At 41.7% G+C, this 22264-nt stretch overlaps 1 protein-coding gene across 1 annotated transcript in view; it reads right to left on the reverse strand.

Moving 5' to 3' along the window:
- Positions 1-17087, reverse strand: part of LOC102309321 (dolichyl-diphosphooligosaccharide--protein glycosyltransferase subunit STT3B) — a 77644-nt gene extending 60557 nt beyond the window's left edge. Inside the window, exon 1 of the mRNA XM_005930203.3 lies at positions 16483-17087. Within this exon, the coding sequence (XP_005930265.1) occupies positions 16483-16754 (272 nt within the window). The 5' untranslated portion in view covers positions 16755-17087. The remainder of the gene's footprint in view (positions 1-16482) is intronic.
- Between the last annotated feature and the right edge of the window lie 5177 nt (positions 17088-22264).

Consider the following 22264-nt stretch of genomic DNA (forward strand, 5'->3'; position numbering starts at 1 on the left):
CACACACACACACACACACACACACACACACACACACACACACACGAACATGTTTATCCGAGTCAGTGGATTTTTCTTTTCATGCTCTGAATCAAATGGATAGGACTCTTTGTGTAATTTACACAAAATATCAAATACAAAGAAAACCATTTTAGTTGATTCCGTTATAATCCAACAGCCTACAGAAAGAAAGAGCTCCCGTCTTTGTTTGTGTTGCCTACACACTGTAAAGATAAGAGAAATCCTAAAGTCATCAACGGTATGCATGACTGGAATGAGCTCTTAATGACCATATGTGAAAATAAAAACACGTACAGCAGCTGCATTAAAAAGAAGAGCTGGCAATTGAGATTCAGATAAAGTGCACAACCTAAATTACTGAAAGAGAAGTAAAAGTTTAACTAGGAGTTTGCATCATGCTAGTCTCCACAGATGCAATGTGCCAGATAGCAGGCCCATCCCTCAGCTAGATGTGAAACACAGACACACATTTCTCTCGTGATGGGGCGTTGGCGCTCTTTGGCAGGATACAGACAGACTGTGTCGAGTACGTCGGTCTGCCTTCAAGTTATTCGTGGGATTAAAATTAATTAGCAACAGCTGATATGAGCTGCCGCCAGTCACGTTCGTCATTTTAACAAGGGAAAGTGTCGGACAGCGCCGCTGGGAAAGAAGAAAGCTGCTCGCTGACTAGTGACAAAGCAAATCCTCTTTTTGCTGAGAGTCGAGATGCCAAATACTATTTTTTCACATTTCATCTGCATTCATATGTAGAGTAAAGAGTTTCAGTGTAATGCCAACTGTGCAGCGAGTTACAACATTTTCAGGCCTGAAGTGCACAAAACAAACAAAAGCTCAGGCAAAGATTTGATTTTATCAGAAACTACCAAACTCAGGACGTGTCAACTGTGATGTACTAATGACGAAAGCTCAACTGATCCGTGTCATATTCAAACATCGAGTATAGACAAAGCAGGGACTCCTTCAGAGGCACAGAGGAAGAAATCATCAGGAGGAAAGTCCTCCAGCCAGACTGCATCTATTTACTCATCAAATGAAGCATGGCAAATCTCACTACTTATGCACACAAGATCCAACAGCAGTCATTTGGTCCCCGACAGATAGTGAAAGGGCTCAGATGGTTACAGATGACTTTCCTCAATGTAATGGGACAATCTGCAAGCGCAGCACATTCACTCCAAACCGATGCTGCTGGAAATACTTGGAGCTAAATCAGTCAGAGTGTGATTCAGTGGCTGCCTGTGTGGAGCCGGCACTGAGCTCGTCAGCTTCTCTTCACTGATTGAACAAGAGGCAGAAGGAAGATGATACACGAAAGGATGTTTGAGCAAATGGTAAAGGATGACTGGCTAAGAGAGAGACGAGGAGACAGCTGCATGTCAGAAAGAGTGATGCTTCTTATATCCTTTAAATAAAATAAACCTGGTTTAAAGGTATCCAAAGTGAGACATCTGACTAAACAAAGGAGGAAGCAGCTGCTGAGTTAAGAGCTAATGCCAAAAGGATTCTGACTGGCTGAGATGGTGGCGATTGGCCTGTGACTCACTAACTGTACCAACTGCTAATAACAAATGGGCACAGAGACACTAAAGAAAGTTGTATCCAAAGGTTTCCAGATGCAAACTAACCAGAAATGTGTTCAGTTCAGAAAATGTCTGCACATCACTACAGTAAGTTTCCTAAAATTGAAAGTTTGCACCTGAAAGGGGCAACCACTGATAAATATTCCCAAAACTGCAAATTTTCTTAATATGTACAAATAAACTTGTGTCATCATGCATATTGCTGACACAAATGAGTAAAAACACTCTTTTTGTAGGAGCTGTAGTTTACCCACTGCAGGGAAATGGAAATTTAAAAGCAAACATGGGTCTACGGGGTATAAACTAGGGGCTGGGTATCGTCACTGATTTCTAGAATAGATTCGATCCACGATTCGATTCAATTCGATTTAAATCTGGGAAATTTTGCCTCAGACAGTCAGAAATATTATAATTCAGATCAAGAAGCTGACACTGGCAAGACTTTATCAAAGGTGTGAGCATCACAGCAGATGCTTTGTGTCAAAGTAGCTGAAGATAAAACACAGAAAAACATGAAGGTGATTTTCCTGGCCTGGGATTTTATAAAAATATTCTGCAGTACATCAAAAACGAAAGAAAACATTAATCAACATATGAACATTACCTCTGAAGTTACAGCGGTTTTATTAGAGACACGAAGCTTTTGCATTTTATAATTTCAAAAGTTTAAATTTGTCCAGAAGCCTATTGAACGGCAGAAATTAGGTTTTCTTTCACAGAAGTAAGGACGCGCGCTGTAAACAACGGTAGACTTGTGCGTAACAAGCAAGCGAATAATGCAGAAAAAGATTTTTAGATGGGAAACTGTTTTAAGAGGTGAGAAGAGAGAGAGATGTGCATGAAGTGTGGTGGAACAAAACAGTAAAAGTAAGAGTGGAATTCATGACGATGTTTATGTGAAGTGTAGTTTGGATCTTCTTTTGCTGCTGGTTCTGGTCAATAATGTTTGGAGAGAGATAAAACTAACAGCTTTAGAATCAGCGCAAAAAGGGCGTAAACACAAAGCGCGGCCCGCCGAAACATCAGAATCAGCGAGCTGTCGGCTTTCAGCCCCGACCGAGTCCGTGCCGTGGCGTGAGAAAGGCGACATCTCACTGATTCTGATCCGCGCTGTGTGCTTACGTCTTTGTGCAGAATCCGTGTACCTGCTCTCATTTACTGTTTTAGCTGTTTGGTGGTTGTTGAAATTTTGTGAGGTTTCACCTGAGATTCTGCGTTTCGGGCAAAATAAATTAATATAAAAAAATCGATTCAGGATTTTAATGAATCGATATCACGTTATCCAAGCCAGAATCGATTTTAATCGATAAATCGATTATCAAAACCCACCCCTAGTATAAACCTTTACACAACAGTGTCACGACACCAGTAAATGCTGCAGGAAAAGTTTGCAATATTCTTCTTCAGTATCTCTGACAAACATTTAAGCAATGAGCAATCACAGCAAAGAAACAATATAAAATGTCAGATTGAATATTTTTCTGTGCCCTCTATTCTGATGGTATGTGGTGCTGCTCTCTGTGTGCACTACCTCTTTAAGGATCCTTAACCTTTACTGTGCTTTGATGTTTTGGTAGATATAAAAGTAATTGAGAACACGGTGTGGAGGAAGCTTAAACACTGATTGAGTCCGACATGAGCCGCTTCTAGAAAGTTATAAAATGACCATCGTGATGACCTGCTGACCTTGACCTTTTGAATATAAACTATTATCACTTTGTCTTTAATCTTTAATACACTCAAGTGAAATCACGTCGTGCTTGGTGCAGGAATAGTATTGACAAAATCTTTGGTTTTTTTTGTTTTTTTATTTATTTATTTATTTATTTTTGGGGGTGGGGTAGGTCAAAGTGACCTTTCTAATCGGTTGAGCATCAAGTTCAAGTTTACATTTACGGAGGACAAAATGAAATATCCTGAAGACATAACCAAGATATCACATCCCAAACAAAGCTCTCCCACACTGCCTGTAGACCTGTCACACAGTTGCACTCAAAGCAAAGACACAACACATGTGAGGGTGGTGGAAGTGGGTGATATCACAGACGGATGGTAGCGTGCTAGAGAGTTTAGCTGCAAACAACTAAAATGTTTAACTTAAATGAAATCTGGTTTGGAATAAAAATGCACTCATTAAGGCAGAACGCTTGTGTCAGAGCACCCACAGGTAGCAACAACACACTCAGTCTTTCCTTCAACACAAATCCCTCCAAAACACTGCAGAGGGCAAGTGAAAATTAAGCACCTGCCACTCATTTGAATAATTTACAAAGAGATCTGTGCATCTAGTCAGTGTCTCCATAATAGGATTTCAAAAGACTGCAGATACTAGTGTGTTAGCAGTGTGGAGGCACACCGCCAGATACAGCAGTTTATAGGATTGTGTTCACAGCAAAAAAAAAAAAAAAATCTTCTTACTCAAAATAAACAGCCGGGCCCTTCAGTTTCATTCATAGCAATTATTAAAAACCAAACAGAAGAAAGCAGTTTGTAACACTGGGTGCCATTTTTAATTATAGATGCTTCTCCAGTATCCATCACCTTCTGGTGAACTGACAGATCACACGCTCTTAACTTCATATTCTCATCTTCACCACAAGACAGTAGTGCCAATGTGGAGACATCAAAACAAATTTACCAGAACAAAATGCAACCATGTGCTGCCTCAGACAGAATCAGAAATGTCGAATCAAGGACGTTCTCTGTAGAACGGCTCTCTGATGAACTGCTGCTTACTCACGTCCATAAACCATCCACATGGAAAACTGCAGGAATCCTACAGATTCAATTATTAAACTTTCAATATTAATAATAGTAATAGCAGCAGCTAACTCCAACTAAATATCTGTATGCTTCACTATATGGAACAATCTGAGATGTAGGATACTGATGTAAGATTGGTCTGACAAATCACATATGCAGTACATAGCCAAAAAGGCAGCTAAAACAGGCTTCTTTAAAGTTTAGTGAGAAATTCAAAGCAACCCAGTCTGTGAACCCACAAGACTGCTGCTGGACTGTTGTTAGTGTGTGGGGGCATGGAGGTGTACTAGGCAATCAGGAAGGCACTGTTACAGAGACCATAATACATCGTGTGACATTAGCTGTGCTGGTTGACAGTGACCAAGAGGCTAAATAAATAAATCAGTGTGACTGCATCAGCTATGAGCCAAATTACCCCCTTACACACACTTTCACAATCAGTGCACACCTATCAGACGTTTAGCAGTCCTAAATATTAACTGTAAAGTTTGAAGCCTCACAAGGGAAAATGTAAAATGCCAAAATGAAAGCACATCAAAGACCAACATAACCAATGTGGGTCAAACGTTCTGCACCCTTCCCATAATCGAACTCAAGAAGCCTGCACCACAACTCTAATTAGCAATGCAGACTTTGTGCACTTGTTCAAGTGTCGAGGATAAAGCTGATAACACTGACTACATGACGAGTGCCATTTTTTTCTGCAGGCTTTAGAAAGCTGCCTTTCAAGCCATGGAGCACAGCTGTTTTCACAGCCTGAGAAGGAGGTCGTCATTAATGAACTTGTGTTGGTGCACACAAAAGGAGGCTCACCCACACATTTTGAAAATAATACCATCTACAAATACAAGTGAACCCACTGTGACAAATGAGTAACAGATAAAGGTTCCACTCCAGGGACAGTGGAGTTGGGAGTCCATCCCAGCACTGGAAGCCACGAGAGCAATGGACTGATTCTGATTCTTATATAGCGCATTTCTACTCTCCCGGAGTAATAAAAGCGCTCTATACAACATGCCACATTGACCCATTCACACACAATTTCTTCTATACTTAGTGCTTCTAACTACATTCAGACACATTTATTTGACATGCAGACTGGAGGAGCCAGGGATTGAACCACTAACCTGCTCTACCTCCTGAGCTACAGCCACCCCAACTGGTGGCCCCAACTGAGAGCAACTAAGTCAGTGTTGCACTGGGTTAATATGAGTAGAGTCCATATGTCTGTACATATAGAAGGTCAGTGAAGTAGCCCTCCACGGGAGAGATCAAAGGATCCATGGCTGTTTTGTGTGGAAAAGGGATAGCGTGCAACACCATCACTCAAAAGACAGGACCACTTTCTCGAGCGAACACGTCAGTTACACCAGGAGGGAACCTTTTATAAACACTGAAGCTTCACAGGCACTGTCACACACATGCTTTAATATACAACCTAAAACAAAGACTCACATTTGGTCTCTTTCTGCATTCCACAAGTCACATGACTTCGTGTCCTGCAGTGACCCCTTCACTTTAAAATCCAGAATTTTTAATGCACAGCGTGGCAAACAGTTTGTCTGTGCCATTACTTGTTCTACTTTTCAAACTCATGAGGCTTGCAAGCACTATGACAATAGTTCACAGAGTCGCAACTACTGCCTCACTCTGTCAGATGCCAGCATGAACAGACCAATCCACCTCCACACGCGCAGAGAGAGAGAGACAGGTCCCGGAGAGACAAAGAGGAGCCAATTAGCTGCAGACGAGGGAAAACACAGCCGAGCAGGAGGAGAGCATGGAGCTCAAAGAGGTGAGGCCTGCAGGGCGAATGAAAACAAGTTAACTGACATTCAGCAGTGTGTGTGTTTGTCACAGAGATATGGAGCTGGAGGTCAAACAACGACAGGTCCATCCACAGTGGAGGCTGTTAGAGCAGCGGTCCCCAACCGTTTTTGCGCCACGGACCGGTTTATGCCCGACAATATTTTCACGGACCGACCTTTAAGGTGTCGCGTATAAAGACAACAAAATAAAACTTGTACTGGTACCGAAAAAAATAAGATTTATTCATAACAGACGTGAAAAGACCCAGGAAAACAGAGTAAACGATAAAAACGATAACAAAATAACGCTGAAAACTGATAAAAACCCTGAAAGCCATACATTTCACACCTGAGCCTCAACTCTCGCGGCCCGGTACCAAACGACTCACGGACCGGTATCGGTCCGAGGCCCGGGGACCGCTGTGTTAGAGCATGAGGGAGGCATCCTAGAGAAGATGTCAGCTTAAAAAAAAAAAAAAAGTGGAAGAGGAAGTCACAGGGCTTCACCTGTCTGATAAAAATACAAGTGCACCATTTGTAAGAACCGTGGCTTTTGTTCATTACCTTTATGCAGGCTGTTTTGTTTGTAGAGCAATGTCTGTCTGACAAGATGTGTCACAGTAACAAAAGAAAAAGAGGTGGAATAAGAAATCATTATCAATCAGTCTCTCAGGTTTTCGCTGGACTGAATCCCATCCCACCTGCCATAGGCCGAGAGGTGGGGTGCACCCTGGACAGGTCACCAGTCAGTCACAGGGCTAACATAGAGAAACAATCACACACACTCATATTTGCATTTATGGGGAATTTAGAATCACCAGTTAACCTGACCCCACTGACCGCATGACTTTGGTCTGTGGGTGGATGCCAGAGAACCCAGAGAGATGGAGGATTCAAACCCATTACCTTCTTGCTGTTAGGCAACAGTGCTAACCACTGTGCTGTCTCGCAATATCATTTTGCTAAATAAAATATTTCAAAGCAGCAAAAGAGAAATCCTCCAGGTTTCCTGTCTTTGTAATTGTGGCAGTAGGGCTGAATCAGGCTGTTAGAAAAGACGTGACTCTTCCTGTCTAGTTTATTTACAGTTTATTCAGAGAACTACTCCTTCAAATGCGTTCAGTGTTGTTCTTTTTTAAAAATATATAAATTGGTCCCATATCTGATGAGTGCTTCTTTAGTGTTGGGCTGTTTAAGAATGGACCACAAGGTCAGAACTGAGCAACCCCACTGGTTAGGGTAGCACACTTTAAGCTGTAGACAGATCTGAGCTCAAGCTCACAAAACCAAATCATGGTGACATTACACAAACGTGAAACCAGAAAGACAACAAGCAGTCAAAAAACAAAAAAAAATCCAAAACATTGTGATGGGGACATGTGTGCCAAAAACACGAGGGTTTATTGCGCAGCCGTTTCATCACTGCTGTCTGTCACTCTGCTTACACAGAACTGGTATTATGGGACAAAGAAATCTAGCTCTCGGGTGCATATTATATCCCCCACTGAAGTGCCACAGCACATCACAGTGCTACTTGTAAATGTTCGCATGCCCCCATACACAGACACACACACAGATTTCACAGAGAAGAAAAAGTAGAGCACACAATCATAGATCAAAAAGCACTGGTGGAAGAGAAGCTGTCAGCCTACGGTGTTAATACATCGGTTTCACAGCTCCAGCAGCAGCCAGAGCTCACTGCAGTCACTCCAATGTTCACACACGCAGATACTGGGCCTGATAATCTGTGCTACCAACATCAACTTCCTCTGACTGCAATCTCCCAGTAAAACACTCTGTCAACTTTAATGCATTTTCACACTAACTGCTCTTTCACATTAACGGCTCCATGCAACGGCCTAAAAATCAGGGGCCAGCAACAAAAGTATTCCCTGTCATCTTATTAAATAAATACATGAACATTTGTAAAGTGGGGGTGGCCATAAAGTCAAGTTCACACTAGTGCTCGACCTTTTCCCCCCTCTCCTTTGAACGATAGCTTAAAATGACTCATCCCCACTCTGACTGTTGCATAATGAAACGGCAGAATTAGTATTATGTAAGCTGAATAAAGGAAATCTTTCATGTGTACGCAGTGGTCAGGATTTCCGGGTGGAAAACAAATTGCTGGCACATCAAAAGGTCCAAAATGTTATTAATGACACTCCTTCGGTGTTCGTCCCCTCCTGATGCCGTTTGCCAGCTCATCTGTGCAGCTGTGTGAAGCTGTGACACTGCAGCTGAATCAGGGCACAGTGGCAGCTGGTGATGTTGAAAGAAATTCTGATGTCTTGAAGAGACTGTTCTCAAGGAGTTCACTTTATTAGCACAAAAGTGCTAACAAAGAACCGCTGACATGTCACTGTTCCCGGTCATCTTGCTACGCTGTTCCACAGCAGCACCCAGTCCTTGCCCTGAGACCTCTAGTCGTGGGTAATACCTTACAGTGAGGAGAACTACTCCGTCAATATTTACAACAGAAAAAATAAGGTGTGATATAGATACATATAGAGACTGACACTGTAATGTTGATTAAACATACGCTAATCAACAGGAAAGGGCCAGCGTGAGGGAGGAAAAAATGAGCAGCCAACAGGTCTGCTCTTTGACAGAACCACATTATCTTTACATGAGCTGTGGGTTTGATCCACAGTCAGTGTGCTGCAGCAGAGGTGTCACTTAGTATTATTATGTAATCCAATCCAACTTTATTTATATAGCACTTTAAAAACAACAAAGTTGGCCAAAGTGCTTTCCAATAATAAAACAGAGATAGCAGTTAAAAACATACATTAAGCAGACAAAGAAATAAATATATATAACAATAAAATAAATACATAAATGAAAAAGAAGATAAAAGACAGTATATATATTAAATATTAAAACATGAGTAAAATAGACAATAAGATATACAGTGAATAAAATTAGCAAAATAAAAAGATTAAGAGTGACCTACAGCTGACTAAAACTGACTACAAGCTGTCTCTGGTACTCCTAAAAAACCTTTGAAAAAAAAAGGGTGTTTTTAAAAGAGATTTAAACATTTCAAGTGTTGGGGCCAGCCTAATATTGATGGGCAGTTTATTCCATAATTTGGGGGCCACAACAGCGAAAGTTCGGTCCCCCAGTGTTTCAGTCTTGACATGGGGACAGCAAGGAGTGACTGGTCAGTTGATCTGAGAGACCTTTGTGGAGTGTATCGTAGAGGTGGGAATCACCATACATCCCACGATACGATATTATTGCAATTTTTAAAAATATTTTGCATTATTCAGATTCTGTACATAAAGGTAAACTTTATCAATATTCATTTTATCTAATATCAAAGCCTCACACTCAGTCTTTCTCTCATTTCAGTCAGTTTTATTGTTGACAAACTGAACGGTTTGTATTACAGTCTAGTCCAACTTAACTGAATGCAACCATCTGGTACAATTATAGCTATTCTGAACTATGCAATATGAAAACAATGCAGCCCATTCAGCAACTGAAGAATTTGAAAGTAAATTAAAACAAAATATAATTTTACATTAAATAAAAAAGTTTTAAACTTAATTAAAATAAAACATGTCTTAAATTAAAATAAGTAAACTGTCATGTTTATTGCTGCCATAAAAAAGTTAAACACATTTGGACAGTGAAGGAATGTCAGGATTCTTGCTCAGAAAAAGGATCAACGTGCTCTGAAGTCAGAGCACAAAAACCTTTTTTGTAACAAAATATCGATTTCTGCTGTCCCTGTATCGATACATTATTAGCCAACAAAATATCTCGATACTACACAGTATCGATTTTTTCCCCCACCCCTAGTGTATCGGTGTAGAAGGTCTGACAGGTAAGAAGGAGCCAGGCCATTTAAAACTTTAAAAGCAAACAATAAAATGTTAAAATGAATTCTAAAATGGACAGGCAACCAAGGTTAAGTGTAAAGCCAGACACAGGATGAAGAAGAAGAAGAAAAAAAAAAGCAGAGCTGCTTGGGACCAAAGCAGGAGCTGTGTCAGCTTGGAAAACAGACTCGTTTAGCTTCATTTCTGGTCATGCTCCTGAGCAGGTGTGCCACAGGCAGCTCCTCCACACACAGCGAAAGGGAACCAGGTGAAGCAAAGATAATGTGCCACTCAAGGTTAACAGGTGTTTTACCTGGAGACAGATGAGCAGTCCAATTGGAGTTTGTAAAAACAGTCATGTTTGTTTAAAAACAGCAGCAACACAAAGTGACGCTAACCGAGAGTCCTGCCTGGACTCTATAACCTTGTGCCAAATATTCCATTTTTGTTGAACGGGAGGTTTTTGTTCCATTTCTTCTATATATAATTATATTTTATGTACTTTATTTATCCCACAGGGGAAATTCAAAGCATCCATCCATCCATAGATATACAAACTTTGTGAAACTAACAGAATCACACAAAAAATTGAAAAGGTGATGAGATGAAATACTGACTCAGCTTTTTGCCCATGATGGATAAACTACTGGTGTTTATCCACCAGGAAAGAGTCATGTCATTAGGAATCAAGTAAGAAGTAATAAGTGATGACACCAGATCAGGAAGCAGACGTGTCTTGCTCTTAAGTGTCAGTGTTTCTACAGATACAGACTAAAATGCAATCCAAGAAGATTCAAATTAAAACTGGCACAGCAGTATTTCCAAACGCCTTTGTTAGACCCTGTGGATAATACCAGGTGTGTGAACATGAAGGGATTTTTGTCGTGTTGTTTTGAATATATACATTTTTTAAAACATATGAAAATAAAGAAAGAACACAGACTCTTTGCATGGCTCCTCTCAGAGTACTCTGGCTTCCTCCCGCAGTGCAAAGACATGCGTTTTAGCTTAGCTGATCATTCCAAACTGTCCGTAGGTGTGAATGTGGACGGTTGTGCGGCTCTTTGCGTCAGCTCTGTCACAGACCGGTGACCTGTCCAGGATCAACAGCATTACTGGATCCTTTCTAACATGCTATTACAGAAAGAGCAGCTCCTGCTTCCTGAGCAGCGTCTGTGATGACATGGAGTGCTGCTCCATCCTCATTAATGCCATTAAATATGCATTCCCACAATAGATTACCTTTAACAATACAAAAAATTTATTCATTTATTTTATTTTTAAATTGCACTCATTGTTGTCCTGTGGTGAATCAGGTCATTATAGTGCACTGATTCAAAGTACAGTAGCAAACCTCTCCCTGACACATTCTGACAGCCATGACTGTGGCTAAATTGATATTTCCTTCATAATGTTGTTTTTCATTACTGCTGTTCCAGTTTCCATCAAAATAGGATTTTAATATTCCATTTCCATCTGCATCATTTCCATGCAATGCTAAACACTGAGAATGAGAATGACTGGAAGTAGTAGCGTGATGCCTGTAATGAGCTCAACTCTGTGGTAGGCATCATATTACTCTGGTAATGCAGCAACAGGCACAGCCCCAGCATCTACAGCTCATCATTATCAGCTTCATAAAGGTCATATATATTGCATGGCAGTTGCACAGTATTGATTTACATTCAACAATGTGTGTCAGACCCAACTGAAAAAACAAAACAAACACAAAAAAATAAAATCACAGGTGAAAATTTTGAAATCAGTTCAGCAGTAAATAAAATATGACAATGTGTGTGTGTGGATTAAAGTCAGCGCTGTCCCCTCGAGGTCCTGTGCGTGAGCCAGATAGCCTGTCCGGGCCTTCATCTCGCTGCCTGCTACCATCAGCCAGTAGGAAAGAACATTTGCTCCCCTGCCCAAAGAAAGCGCTGGCGCTTGGCAGAGTCAGTGCCACTAAGGAATCAGGTGTCAGTTGGATCAACTCAGTCTGGCAACACAGCTGACCAGAGGCACAAACTGTCATGACCTTAGTGACCGAGCTGAATGCACCGCTAAAGGCACCTCACAGGAGACCACAGGGCTGCTCTCGTGAATCATCAGCTAAAGCCCAGACGTAGCTGCAGTGCTTTGCTGACTGGGACACAATTTTTGTTTTACACAGTGACTTTACTGTCACCTAAACTTGGGGAATGAAAACAGGAAAAGGAAATAAACAATTCTAACTGAGTGGCAGTGGGGATGAAATAATTTCGTAGAAATTAGTGAAACAAAAAAGCAGCCAGTGTCAATGAAGCTAACCAGGCTAAGTGCAGAATCTGCTTTCCGATTCAGTTTCAATGAGGCACTTTTCATTTCGCCTCCCCTGCCTGCCCTGTTTTACATTCTCAATCTTCAAAAGCGCCTCTCCCCCTCAGGAACGTGCAGAAGAGGGGTTAGATCTTTAAAGACAGACATACAGCAGCGCCACAGCCTGGGTCTAATACCTGTTCATTACACAAAACAAAACCTCTTGCTCCCATTCGCAGAGCACCTGGTAATGTGGCCCCAATGATAGCCCACTCTGCAGTTCACACACATCATCAACTCAGTCCTCCATAAACAGCAAGCCATTTCTTATTATGCCACGTTTGTGGACACGAGGAACAGAACAGCATTTTCACGTTAGACAGAATTCACTGTAATCCCGCTCAGTTTGCTTCTCTTCCTCTATTGATTAACAAGGTCTGCCTCAATTGATTTGCAGAATTCAAACATGGAAATTAATCTTAGAATAATTTAGCCAGTGATGTGAGCACAGCTGGGTATAGAGAATTATTCAATGGCAATGTCTCTACTAAGATATATTTGAATAATGCTGTAAGATTGAAATCAAGTAAAATGCTTTTTCCAATCACCTCTGTTTTTGTTTTTTTTCAAGCCATCTGCAATATTATTTCAAATCAAGGCTAGAGGTCCATTCACTCTGTAGCTCATGGGATGATTTCAGCATTACTCATACAGGGCATGTGTTAGGCAACTTTCACCCCTCACCCAGCGGTTACTGCTGCAACGACCCCATCTGCAGATGCAAATCCACGAGCAGCATCCTTGGATTAAAAGTACATCAGTGAGTTTCTTTATAGGCTGTAAAATTGAACTTCTGTTTTACTAAAGCAAGCAAATAATTTTTTTTGCTTACAGCAGCGTGACCGGATAGCGGCATCACCGAAAGTCTTTCAGAGATGAATGAGTTTCCCTGTTATCTATGGCAAAAATACAATAACTAACATTAACCACCACCTCCTCCTGCCAGTCGAAGCCACCGAGGTGAAATCCCGATCTCAATTAGCTTCCAACATCTTTTTCCTCAAACTGCACATCCCAGCTAGGGCTGCACGCTTTTGCATAAAATGAGAATCACGATTTTTTTTTGGCTTAGAATTCAGATCACGATTCTCTCACGATTAATCGTGCAGCCCTAATCCCAGCATTTAAAAGATCTGTGCAAAAGCTGCAACTTCCCTTGGGTGAGAAGTGAAAAACAGCACAAGTTTGGGTATAAGCATATTCACTGTTCTCAACATGTAGCTTCAACTTGAAAAGCAGATCTTCAGACAAATATATCTGGACATCAAGTACCAGCGAACCACAAGGCCCTGATGAATGAAAACTAAAGCAGAACTCTTCTCAAAATCGACTGTGATGCAGTCGGTGAGATCGTTTCTCCAGCGATGACTCTCACTCCTGTTGGCCTTGAACTAAAACATTCACTTGTAATTTTAGTTATGCATCACATCCTGTCAGTATGCACACAGAGGCTCTCCCACTAAGAGCACATAATGTGTTTTGTAAGTTACTTACAGCATTTGTGTTTGTTACTTACAGCCGATTTCATCTTCTGTCAGTTAAAATATCAAAAAAACAAACAAACAAAAAAAACAAAGCATCTGAAACAGTCACAGTTTTCATTTTATTCTGGGATTATCCGCTTCAAGGGTTAGGAAACAAGATTATACATTTGACTAGACATGCTTCGGTGCTTTCAGTACTGAACAATTTCAGTATTCAGTTTCACTACGAACTACAGTCAGTCAAAAATACTTTGAGGTTAAACATTAACCCTCAGTTACCCAAAGAGAGGCATTGAAACAGCCATGACAACGACAACATTTCAAAAAATAAAACTGGATGACTTTGATAGGACGACCTATGAATGGTTTTGATGCCTGCACCGATATCAGATCGTCGCCACAGGAGAACCGGACACCAAGTGACACTAATTCCCTTAAATTGCCCACAAGCTTTAATACAGAGAGATGGCGCTTTAGGAAAAAAGATGACAGGTGGATCAGACACGCTCTCCTTGCCAGACCTTGCTGCTGTGAGGGAGGTCCAACTCACAAGCAAGCAACTTTTAGTCCATCAGACAAAGACATAAGTACTAATGAAGCTGGTTTTTCTTCTTTCTGATGCTGCACTGTGCATATTAACGCAGTCCAAACTTAAAGCAGAACTAACCACGTACAGGCTGGCTACCTAATGTCAGCCACAGCTCCCTTTCCTGTCAAATCTAATAGCTCGATCTAGAACTTCTGAGGGGAACGCACTATTAGCCAGCCACATCAAAGGGATGCATCAGAGAGAGGGGGCGCGAGCGAGGGAGGTGGAGAACAAACAGGGTTTGCGGAGGGTTGATACTCCTCCATTCTTGTTTCAAAGATAAGCTCATGAACAGCAAACAACCTTGCAGTGAGGTCACAGGGCTGTGCAAGACAGAAGTGTCATCAGACAACAATCGCACACGTCTGTAAATCCCGCTCGCTCCTGTTCTCCTGAACGCTGGGCAACCTCAAGGTTTCTTCTATCACACAAGGTGCACATGCAGAGAGGATTCAAACTCTCGCTCTGTTACTTCCTTTATACATTCACGCATGCACACCAGGGATTCCCCTTCAATGCACGCGGTGAGGCAGATTGTGCCACCTGCCTCATTTATTGTAATCACTAGTCACATTTTTTAATATAAATAAATTACAAAAAACAAACAAAAAAAACAACAGGTGCATGCACACCCCCTCCGCCATCCAAACATGTACTTTACTTAAGGCTGCTGTTCTAATAGCAAAGGGAGAGTGATAGAACAATAAAGCAGTGCATGAATAAATTTCACTCCATGTCACACCATGTTACACTTTCAGACAGTGACACACAAGAAACTGAGGGATTCTCACCCAGCCAAAGCTTTCAAGCCTCCTCTTTTATTCAGCAGACAGACATGGAGCTGGCAGTTTAATCCACGCTGCTGGTCTCAGAGTAATCATTAAATGCTTTCAGTGATGCAACGCAGGGTTGGACCAGGCAATCGTCCCTCAGAGTACAAATAAAATACATTGGACGCAAAAAAAAAAAACCTGGACTATTCCTGGCAGAACCCACGCACACAGTTCAAAATGAAACACAAAAAAGGCATGACAGACGTGTCACGGCTGGTTAGCAGAGAGCCAGCCTGTGAGGGGCTTCACTATGTCCGAGGAAAGTTTTGAAGAATCTCAGAAAGGCACACAAACACGGGGAAAAGTTCAAAGTTTGGCCAGAAGCCCTTCTTTTTTTTTTTAAAACACTCTCTTATATCAAAGTCTTAACTGTGGACTCGGTATCCCAGCCGTCAGCTGCACTAAATGTCTCAGAGTGCAAGGAAGCCCTTTTCGCACCACAGCAGTTTGTACTCAGACCCCACCTGAAAATGAAACTTTAGAAAATGTACTCGTATGGAAAACCAAAGGTGCCCTGCAGAGGCAGGGAGCTTCAGAAGGAGAAACAATGGTTTCCACTGAAAATCGCAACAATATTTTTAAAAGAAAGAAAACTGGGTACATTTTGCTCACTGGAAGCCTTTTACTGTAATATGCATGAGGCACATTGCTGGCACACCAACTATATTAGCCTCCATAACCTGTGCTGGTGCTTATCAGCGGATAAACAGGACAAATCTGTGTCAGAAGGACTGGAGCCACTTCGCTCATTCATGGCCGCTTCTTTCCGTTTTCACCCAGCGTCAGATGAAGCTGTCACTATTGTCCTCGGTCACTCCTCTGACCCCCTTCTCCCCACCGCCTGCTCTGATATTGCACTTTTACTAGGAACTACAGTATCAAAGCAGGCGTCACATGACACTAAAAGCCTCACCAAAGTCATTCAGGCTCACCTTTTTTATCCCCAAACAGGACAGTGAGGGGGGGAAAGCCGTATAATTTTAAAGCACTGCGTCGGCACAATGGAGCTCTGTCCTAAATGACCGTCTAATAACTGAGCACAATAAGAAGCTGCTTTTTATAAACTGTGCAGGGCGTCATTTTATCATTTTTATTTTCACGAAGGATCGTTACGAAATGTGTCACGGTTAACCTGCCATGTTCTCACAGAAACTTCTTGACAGAACAGGCTAATCTCGGCGAAACGCCTAAACCCGCCAGGGCTGCGGAGAAACTAACTTACCAGGGGTCAAACTCGTGGATGATGCTCTCGAAACGAATGACAGCGAAGAGCCTGGAGCTGAACCCAGCCAGCCAAGCCAGGAACAGGATGGTGAACGACAGCAGGGACTGCCACCCGGCCGGCTGCGACAGGCCGCCGGACAGCCCGCCTCCTCCTCCTGCGCTGTTGCCTCTCTCCGCCACCGCCGTGCTGCTGCGCCCGTTCCCAGAGTACGCCACCCCGGAGTTCAGCGAGGATTTGTGTTTTTCAGAAACCGGGTGATGCTCCGCCATATTCTACGTCAGTCCTGTCGTGGCAAGCAAGCGAAGCGAGCTATCAGTTCTCGCACAGGAAAGAACCCCCCTTTCTTCCTTTTCTCTGCCACGCTCCACTTCCAAACCCACTCGCACCACCTTCCCTGCGGGCCCCGGACCCCCCAAAATCACCGGCTGTATCTCCAAACTTTCTAACCTTACTTCCCACCGACCGCGAAACCAGTTCAATAATCCCAGGGAGTTACATAGCAGCGCGGTTTTGCAGCACACTGGAAATGACACACACGCGGCTCGAGCAGCTCTTCCTTCCTTCCTTGGAGCTGGATGAAAGGGGGCGGGAGCAGCGCGTGGAACAGGAAGCGCTGTCAGCCTCTCACAACGAGACAGGTACAGCTGAGGAGGACGCGGTTCCAGAAGAAACCCAATCCACGACCAAGCGCATTTGACAGACGGCCAAAACGACCAATGACAAAAGAGCAACCTGACCGGTGAAGACGCTCCAGCGTGAGAAGTGAAGTGAAAGATGGTGTTGGAGGGGGGCTGACAGACAGCGGGAAAAGCCTATGGCACGCGACAGGCTTTCTCTCGAGCCAATGAAATAAATGAATCTCACTGAAAATAGTAAAGAAACTGACAGAACAAGGACCGATGTGCCAGAAGAAGGGCTCTGTGCCAACTTTCTGTGTGGTACAAGCCGGTCTACCCATTCACACCGGAAGTAATGAGCTGTTTCTGATGAAGACCTCAAGATGAAAGACAGTTGTGTCAGATCAACCAGTACATGCCGCTACCACTATGTGATAAGGTCTCAGTTACAACTACCGGCTATATTAATGATTAAGTGAAGTGACAGAGACCTCCTATCGCCATAAGCTTATGATTTGACTACACAAAGAGAATAAAAGCAATTTTATATCTCAAAACATTGAAAAATATAGACCTTCAACATGAATGTAAAAGTAATTTCAAATTTTACAAGTTCAAAGAATAATGTTGTCCTTTTAATTAAACAAATTCATACTATGTAACACCGATAAATGGGGGGACTTTAGCAAACCTGAGGTTACATAAAAACGCTCGTGTGGGGCAGGGGTGTCAAACTCCAGTCCTCAAGGGCCGGTGACCTGAAATGCACATGTGTCCCTGCTGCAACACACCTGAATAAATTTAGTTGGTCATTAGCAAGACTTGACAGCATGCTCCGGTGGCAACCCCTAACTTTACTCAAGTAAATTCAAATAAATGTAAGTTTTTGGAAAAATGTACTTCTAAAAGTACTTTTGTTGCACCATGTTCATTCATTCATGAGGTGCTGTAACATGAATCAAATGTCTGAATTGCCACCTCAGCATGCAGTCAAGTTTTATAGCGTCTTAATGACCTATAGGGTCAATAGCTACCTATGGGGTGGGGGCCTGAATGTTGGGAGGTTAATTAAAGCGCACTTAGTTGAAGCTGGGAGACTCACAATAGGCCCATTTAAATTAAAGCATGTGCATGTGTGTCAAGAGCGTGTTTTTCATAAACTAGCTTGGATATTGGTCTCAAAAATACATTTGGATCTGGATGAGGGGAAAAAAATGAACGAGACTGGTGGTGGTGTGGTGTGTGCTCATAAATAAACACATTTTTTAAATGAATAAAAATCAAGTTTAGTGTTTAAAATCAATACTTTGACAGTTTTAGGGTGATACTGAGAAAGTATAAAACCATACTGCATGGGGCTGAACTTATTTCTCCACATTCATTTGTGGATTCTATTTGCCTTTATTTTGTTTATTCAAATTCTGTTGCCCAAATGAGCAAAAATCCAAGAGAGAGATTAACAATATTTCCTCCTCGTTTTAGGCATAGAGGACTGTGACTGACTGTGCTTAGTATGTTTATAATTCCAATGGTTTTAAAATACAGCCCAAAACCACGGCAGAACCTCCACCATGTTTCACAGATGGCTGTAGACACACACTCACTGTCTCTTTGCCATACATATCAACATTGATTTGAACCAAAACAATCCTATTTGGATTCATTACTCCATCAGATCTGTTGCCACTGTTTTTCAGTCCAGTTCTTGTATAATTTGGTGCATCTCAGCCTTTTTTCTTTGTTTCCCAGCCATTGAAGAATGGCTTCATGACAGCCACAGAAACCATTTTTCATTGTGCTACCTGCAAAAACAAGCGTTACAAATGAATGAATAAATAACCAGTCACAGTGGTATTATATTATTCTGCGGGAGAGGCTCAATATTCAGTTCTGTTCACATTTCTCCTTCAGTCTTGTCTCCACTCTGAAACAAGCCATGTGTCTTGGTGGAGCAGTGAGCCAACAGATCTACAATAGCTGTTTCTCTACCAGGAAACATCTTCACTGGCCTGTAAAACAAAGCTGGATCCCTGCAGCAGTTTGGGGAATCTGAGACCATTAAATCCGTGTGTCTTGGATACAAGTTGACAGATAAAGAGATTGTTTTAAAACCAATCCTTACAAAAAGAAAAGCAGAGCAATAGTCCTGAGATGAAAGAGCTGTGCTGCTTTGAGAAGACCTCAAGCTTGATAATTTATCTACTGAGGCAAAGGGAATCTTCCTGAACAAAAAGGCATCTTCGGACCCTGTAATGAGTTTCACCATCACATTTAACAGAGTCAGCTATCTCAAGAAGAATTACGGAAGAGAGAATAAAGACTTAACCCTGAGAGCAGCATGTCTCCCTGTGACAGTCTAGCCATTGTTTCAAGGTTCCTCCACAAATTAACCCTGAGCAGATCTGAGCATTTGTGTTTTATTGTATCTTTTATATTCAGGTATCTGAAATGTAAATTAGTGATAATTCTGTTAGTTTTTCACAATGTGGGGACTTTATTTCATTTGGAGAACTAAGAAAGGATGGCACAACATTTGAGAGGTGAGGGTTCATTTCAGTTTTATTTAAACGAACCTTACTTTAAGACAGCTGATCATAGTATTTGTGTTGAACAATTATCAACATATTTGCTCAGTCTGGTTCACAACAGCGTTGCTTTTCTCAAAAGAGAGATTTCCTGTAGATTTTCTGATCCCTGCCTGCTGAGGTCATCCATTAGACCATGAAACATTTCCCCTCTGAGATTGAGAGATACTGGCTAGGTATAGTTGGGCTCACCTCAGTGAATGGCCTGGGCTCCAGAACCAGTACTGGACTTGAAAAAAGCATCTGCAGATGCTTTGTGAGCATGGGCTGTTACGATGCATTTGTCCTCTGCACAACTGCAATGGGAGCTTAGTCTGCATTGACGACAATAAGTCCTGCCCTTTGCCACTGATTGTGTTCATAATTTTTGTAGGCAGAATTTCCAGGTGAAGCCAGTAGGTGGAAGGCCTCCACCTGAGAGTAGAATCGACCTTTTATAATAAAGCCTCTCACAGAAATTACTTCCCTTTTTTTTTTATCAGTTTCACATGCAAATAGTGCACATGCAAATAAGCCGTCGAAGAGATGAGCTAGAAATGTTAATATTGACTTGTACCTTGTATGAGTTCATTCTACTGTAAAGGATTTGTGAGATTAAAATTGGGCTTTGCAGAATTTAAAATGGAGTCTTCTGCAGAATTCAATACAATGCATTAACATGAGTGAAATGTACCAGAGAAATGAGGTAGAAAATTCTAGCCCAGTGATTGTAAAGGCCGTGTGGACTGAGAGTGCAACGCAGTGTGTCTTCAATGTGTATAATGCCCTCCATAATGTTTGGGACAAAGACACAAGCTTTGTAGTTTGGCCTCTGTGCACCACCACAGTGGATTGTAAATCAAACAATCAATATGCGAGTGCAGACTTGCAGCTTTAATTCAAGGGGTTGACAAAAATGTTTTACATGCAATGATTTAAGAATTACAGCCACATTTCTACACCATCTCTCAGTCCCAGAGGTTTAAAATTAGTGACAGTTTCATGGCCAGATGAGCACTGCTCTCTTGTTGTTTAATGACAAATGAAGTGGTCATTTTATCTGATGTTGATTTAAAGTGTTACATTTATATTTTATAGCTTTTCACTGTAATTTGATCGTAATTTGAAAGGTGAAACCTAGAAGAGATGTTTGTGTGTAGGAGAGAGGCTGTAATTAGACTGAAAGACTCAAATAAACCTATCAGAGAGAAAACTTTAGAAGTGGCCAAATTCACAATCTGGTACATTCTTTAAAAGACTGAATGCACTGACCAGCTCGGCAGAACCAAAGGGCCCAAAAGACCACAGAAGACAATTAATGTGGATGTTGAATGAATTTCATACCATCTAACCAAGTCAAGAACACTCTTGAGGAAGCAGGTATATCACTGTAAAAGCCTATAATCAAGAGGTGTCTTTGTCAATGTTAATACAGAGGTTTTATAACAAGGTGCAAACCCCTGGTTACACCAAGCCTGGGAGGGTCAGTTTAGACTTTCCCAGAAAGAAGAGCTGCACAGGTGTGTAAAAAAAGAAATCTTTGAAGCAAAATTAACCTGTACCAGAATGATGGGAAGAGAAGGAGCTCATGATCCAAAGCATGCACATCATCTGTCTAACCTGGTGGAGGAAGCATTATAGCATGGGCACCTGTGTCTGCATGTGGCTGCTGATAGAAGTGACAGGAGGAATTGTGAAGCATCAGCCAAATGCTGCAAAACTGATCAGACTGGTCTTTACCAGTTTATACCAATTTATATTAGTCTTTACCATTGATGCTGAACTTCTCAAAATTGAGGACTGCAATTCTTCATGCTAAATTTTTTGTAAAACCTATTGAATTAAAGCTGGAAGTCTGCACTTCAATCGCATGCTGATTGTTTGATTAATAGTTCATTGTGGTGGTGAACAGGGGGCAAGACTACAAAACTCGTGTCTTTGTCTGAAACATTATGGAGGGTAGGGAACGTTTTGTGATCTGGAATATAATGCATGTGGAAAAATACCAAAGATACATCAGGTTCATAAACTTATAGACAAGAGTAGGCTTTAACCCTCAGCATTTGTTCATTAAATTATGTCTTGCTTCCACTATCTTTAAGTTTTGCATTTCACTATAACCATAAGATAGCCAGGTCCTAAAATATGATCTAGCGTATTAGAGCTCGCAGGAACACTGTGAATAGTCTCTCATATGAAACGAGTGATCACATGCTTAAATGAGCATGCCATTATTCATTGTACTAATCCCACATTACATGTTTTAACAGCTATTAGGGTAATTAATGAAGTGATGGAGAGTGACCTTTACAACTAATGAGCCATATTCATTCATTTGCCACATTTGGGCGCTGTGCAGTTGCACTCTGCAGAATCTGTGAAAATCTTACTATCGAAACACAGGAAGCAGTTTGTGGTGAGCTGCTTCCCTCCTTTCTAGTTCAGTTTCAGGCGCTAAAGATGTACAGTTAAGTGAAGGTGTGATCAGGCTTTTATGGTTTCAGTTGCATGATATCACAAACTATTGACAAACTGGCAGAAACTCGACTCAGAATAAACATGAATATAAAACAGAGGAAATACTTTTTGTCTATGGTG

This window comes from Haplochromis burtoni, unplaced genomic scaffold (assembly GCF_018398535.1).
Source record: "Haplochromis burtoni strain Fernald_Lab_line unplaced genomic scaffold, NCSU_Asbu1 Contig_130, whole genome shotgun sequence".
NCBI lineage: Eukaryota > Metazoa > Chordata > Actinopteri > Cichliformes > Cichlidae > Haplochromis > Haplochromis burtoni.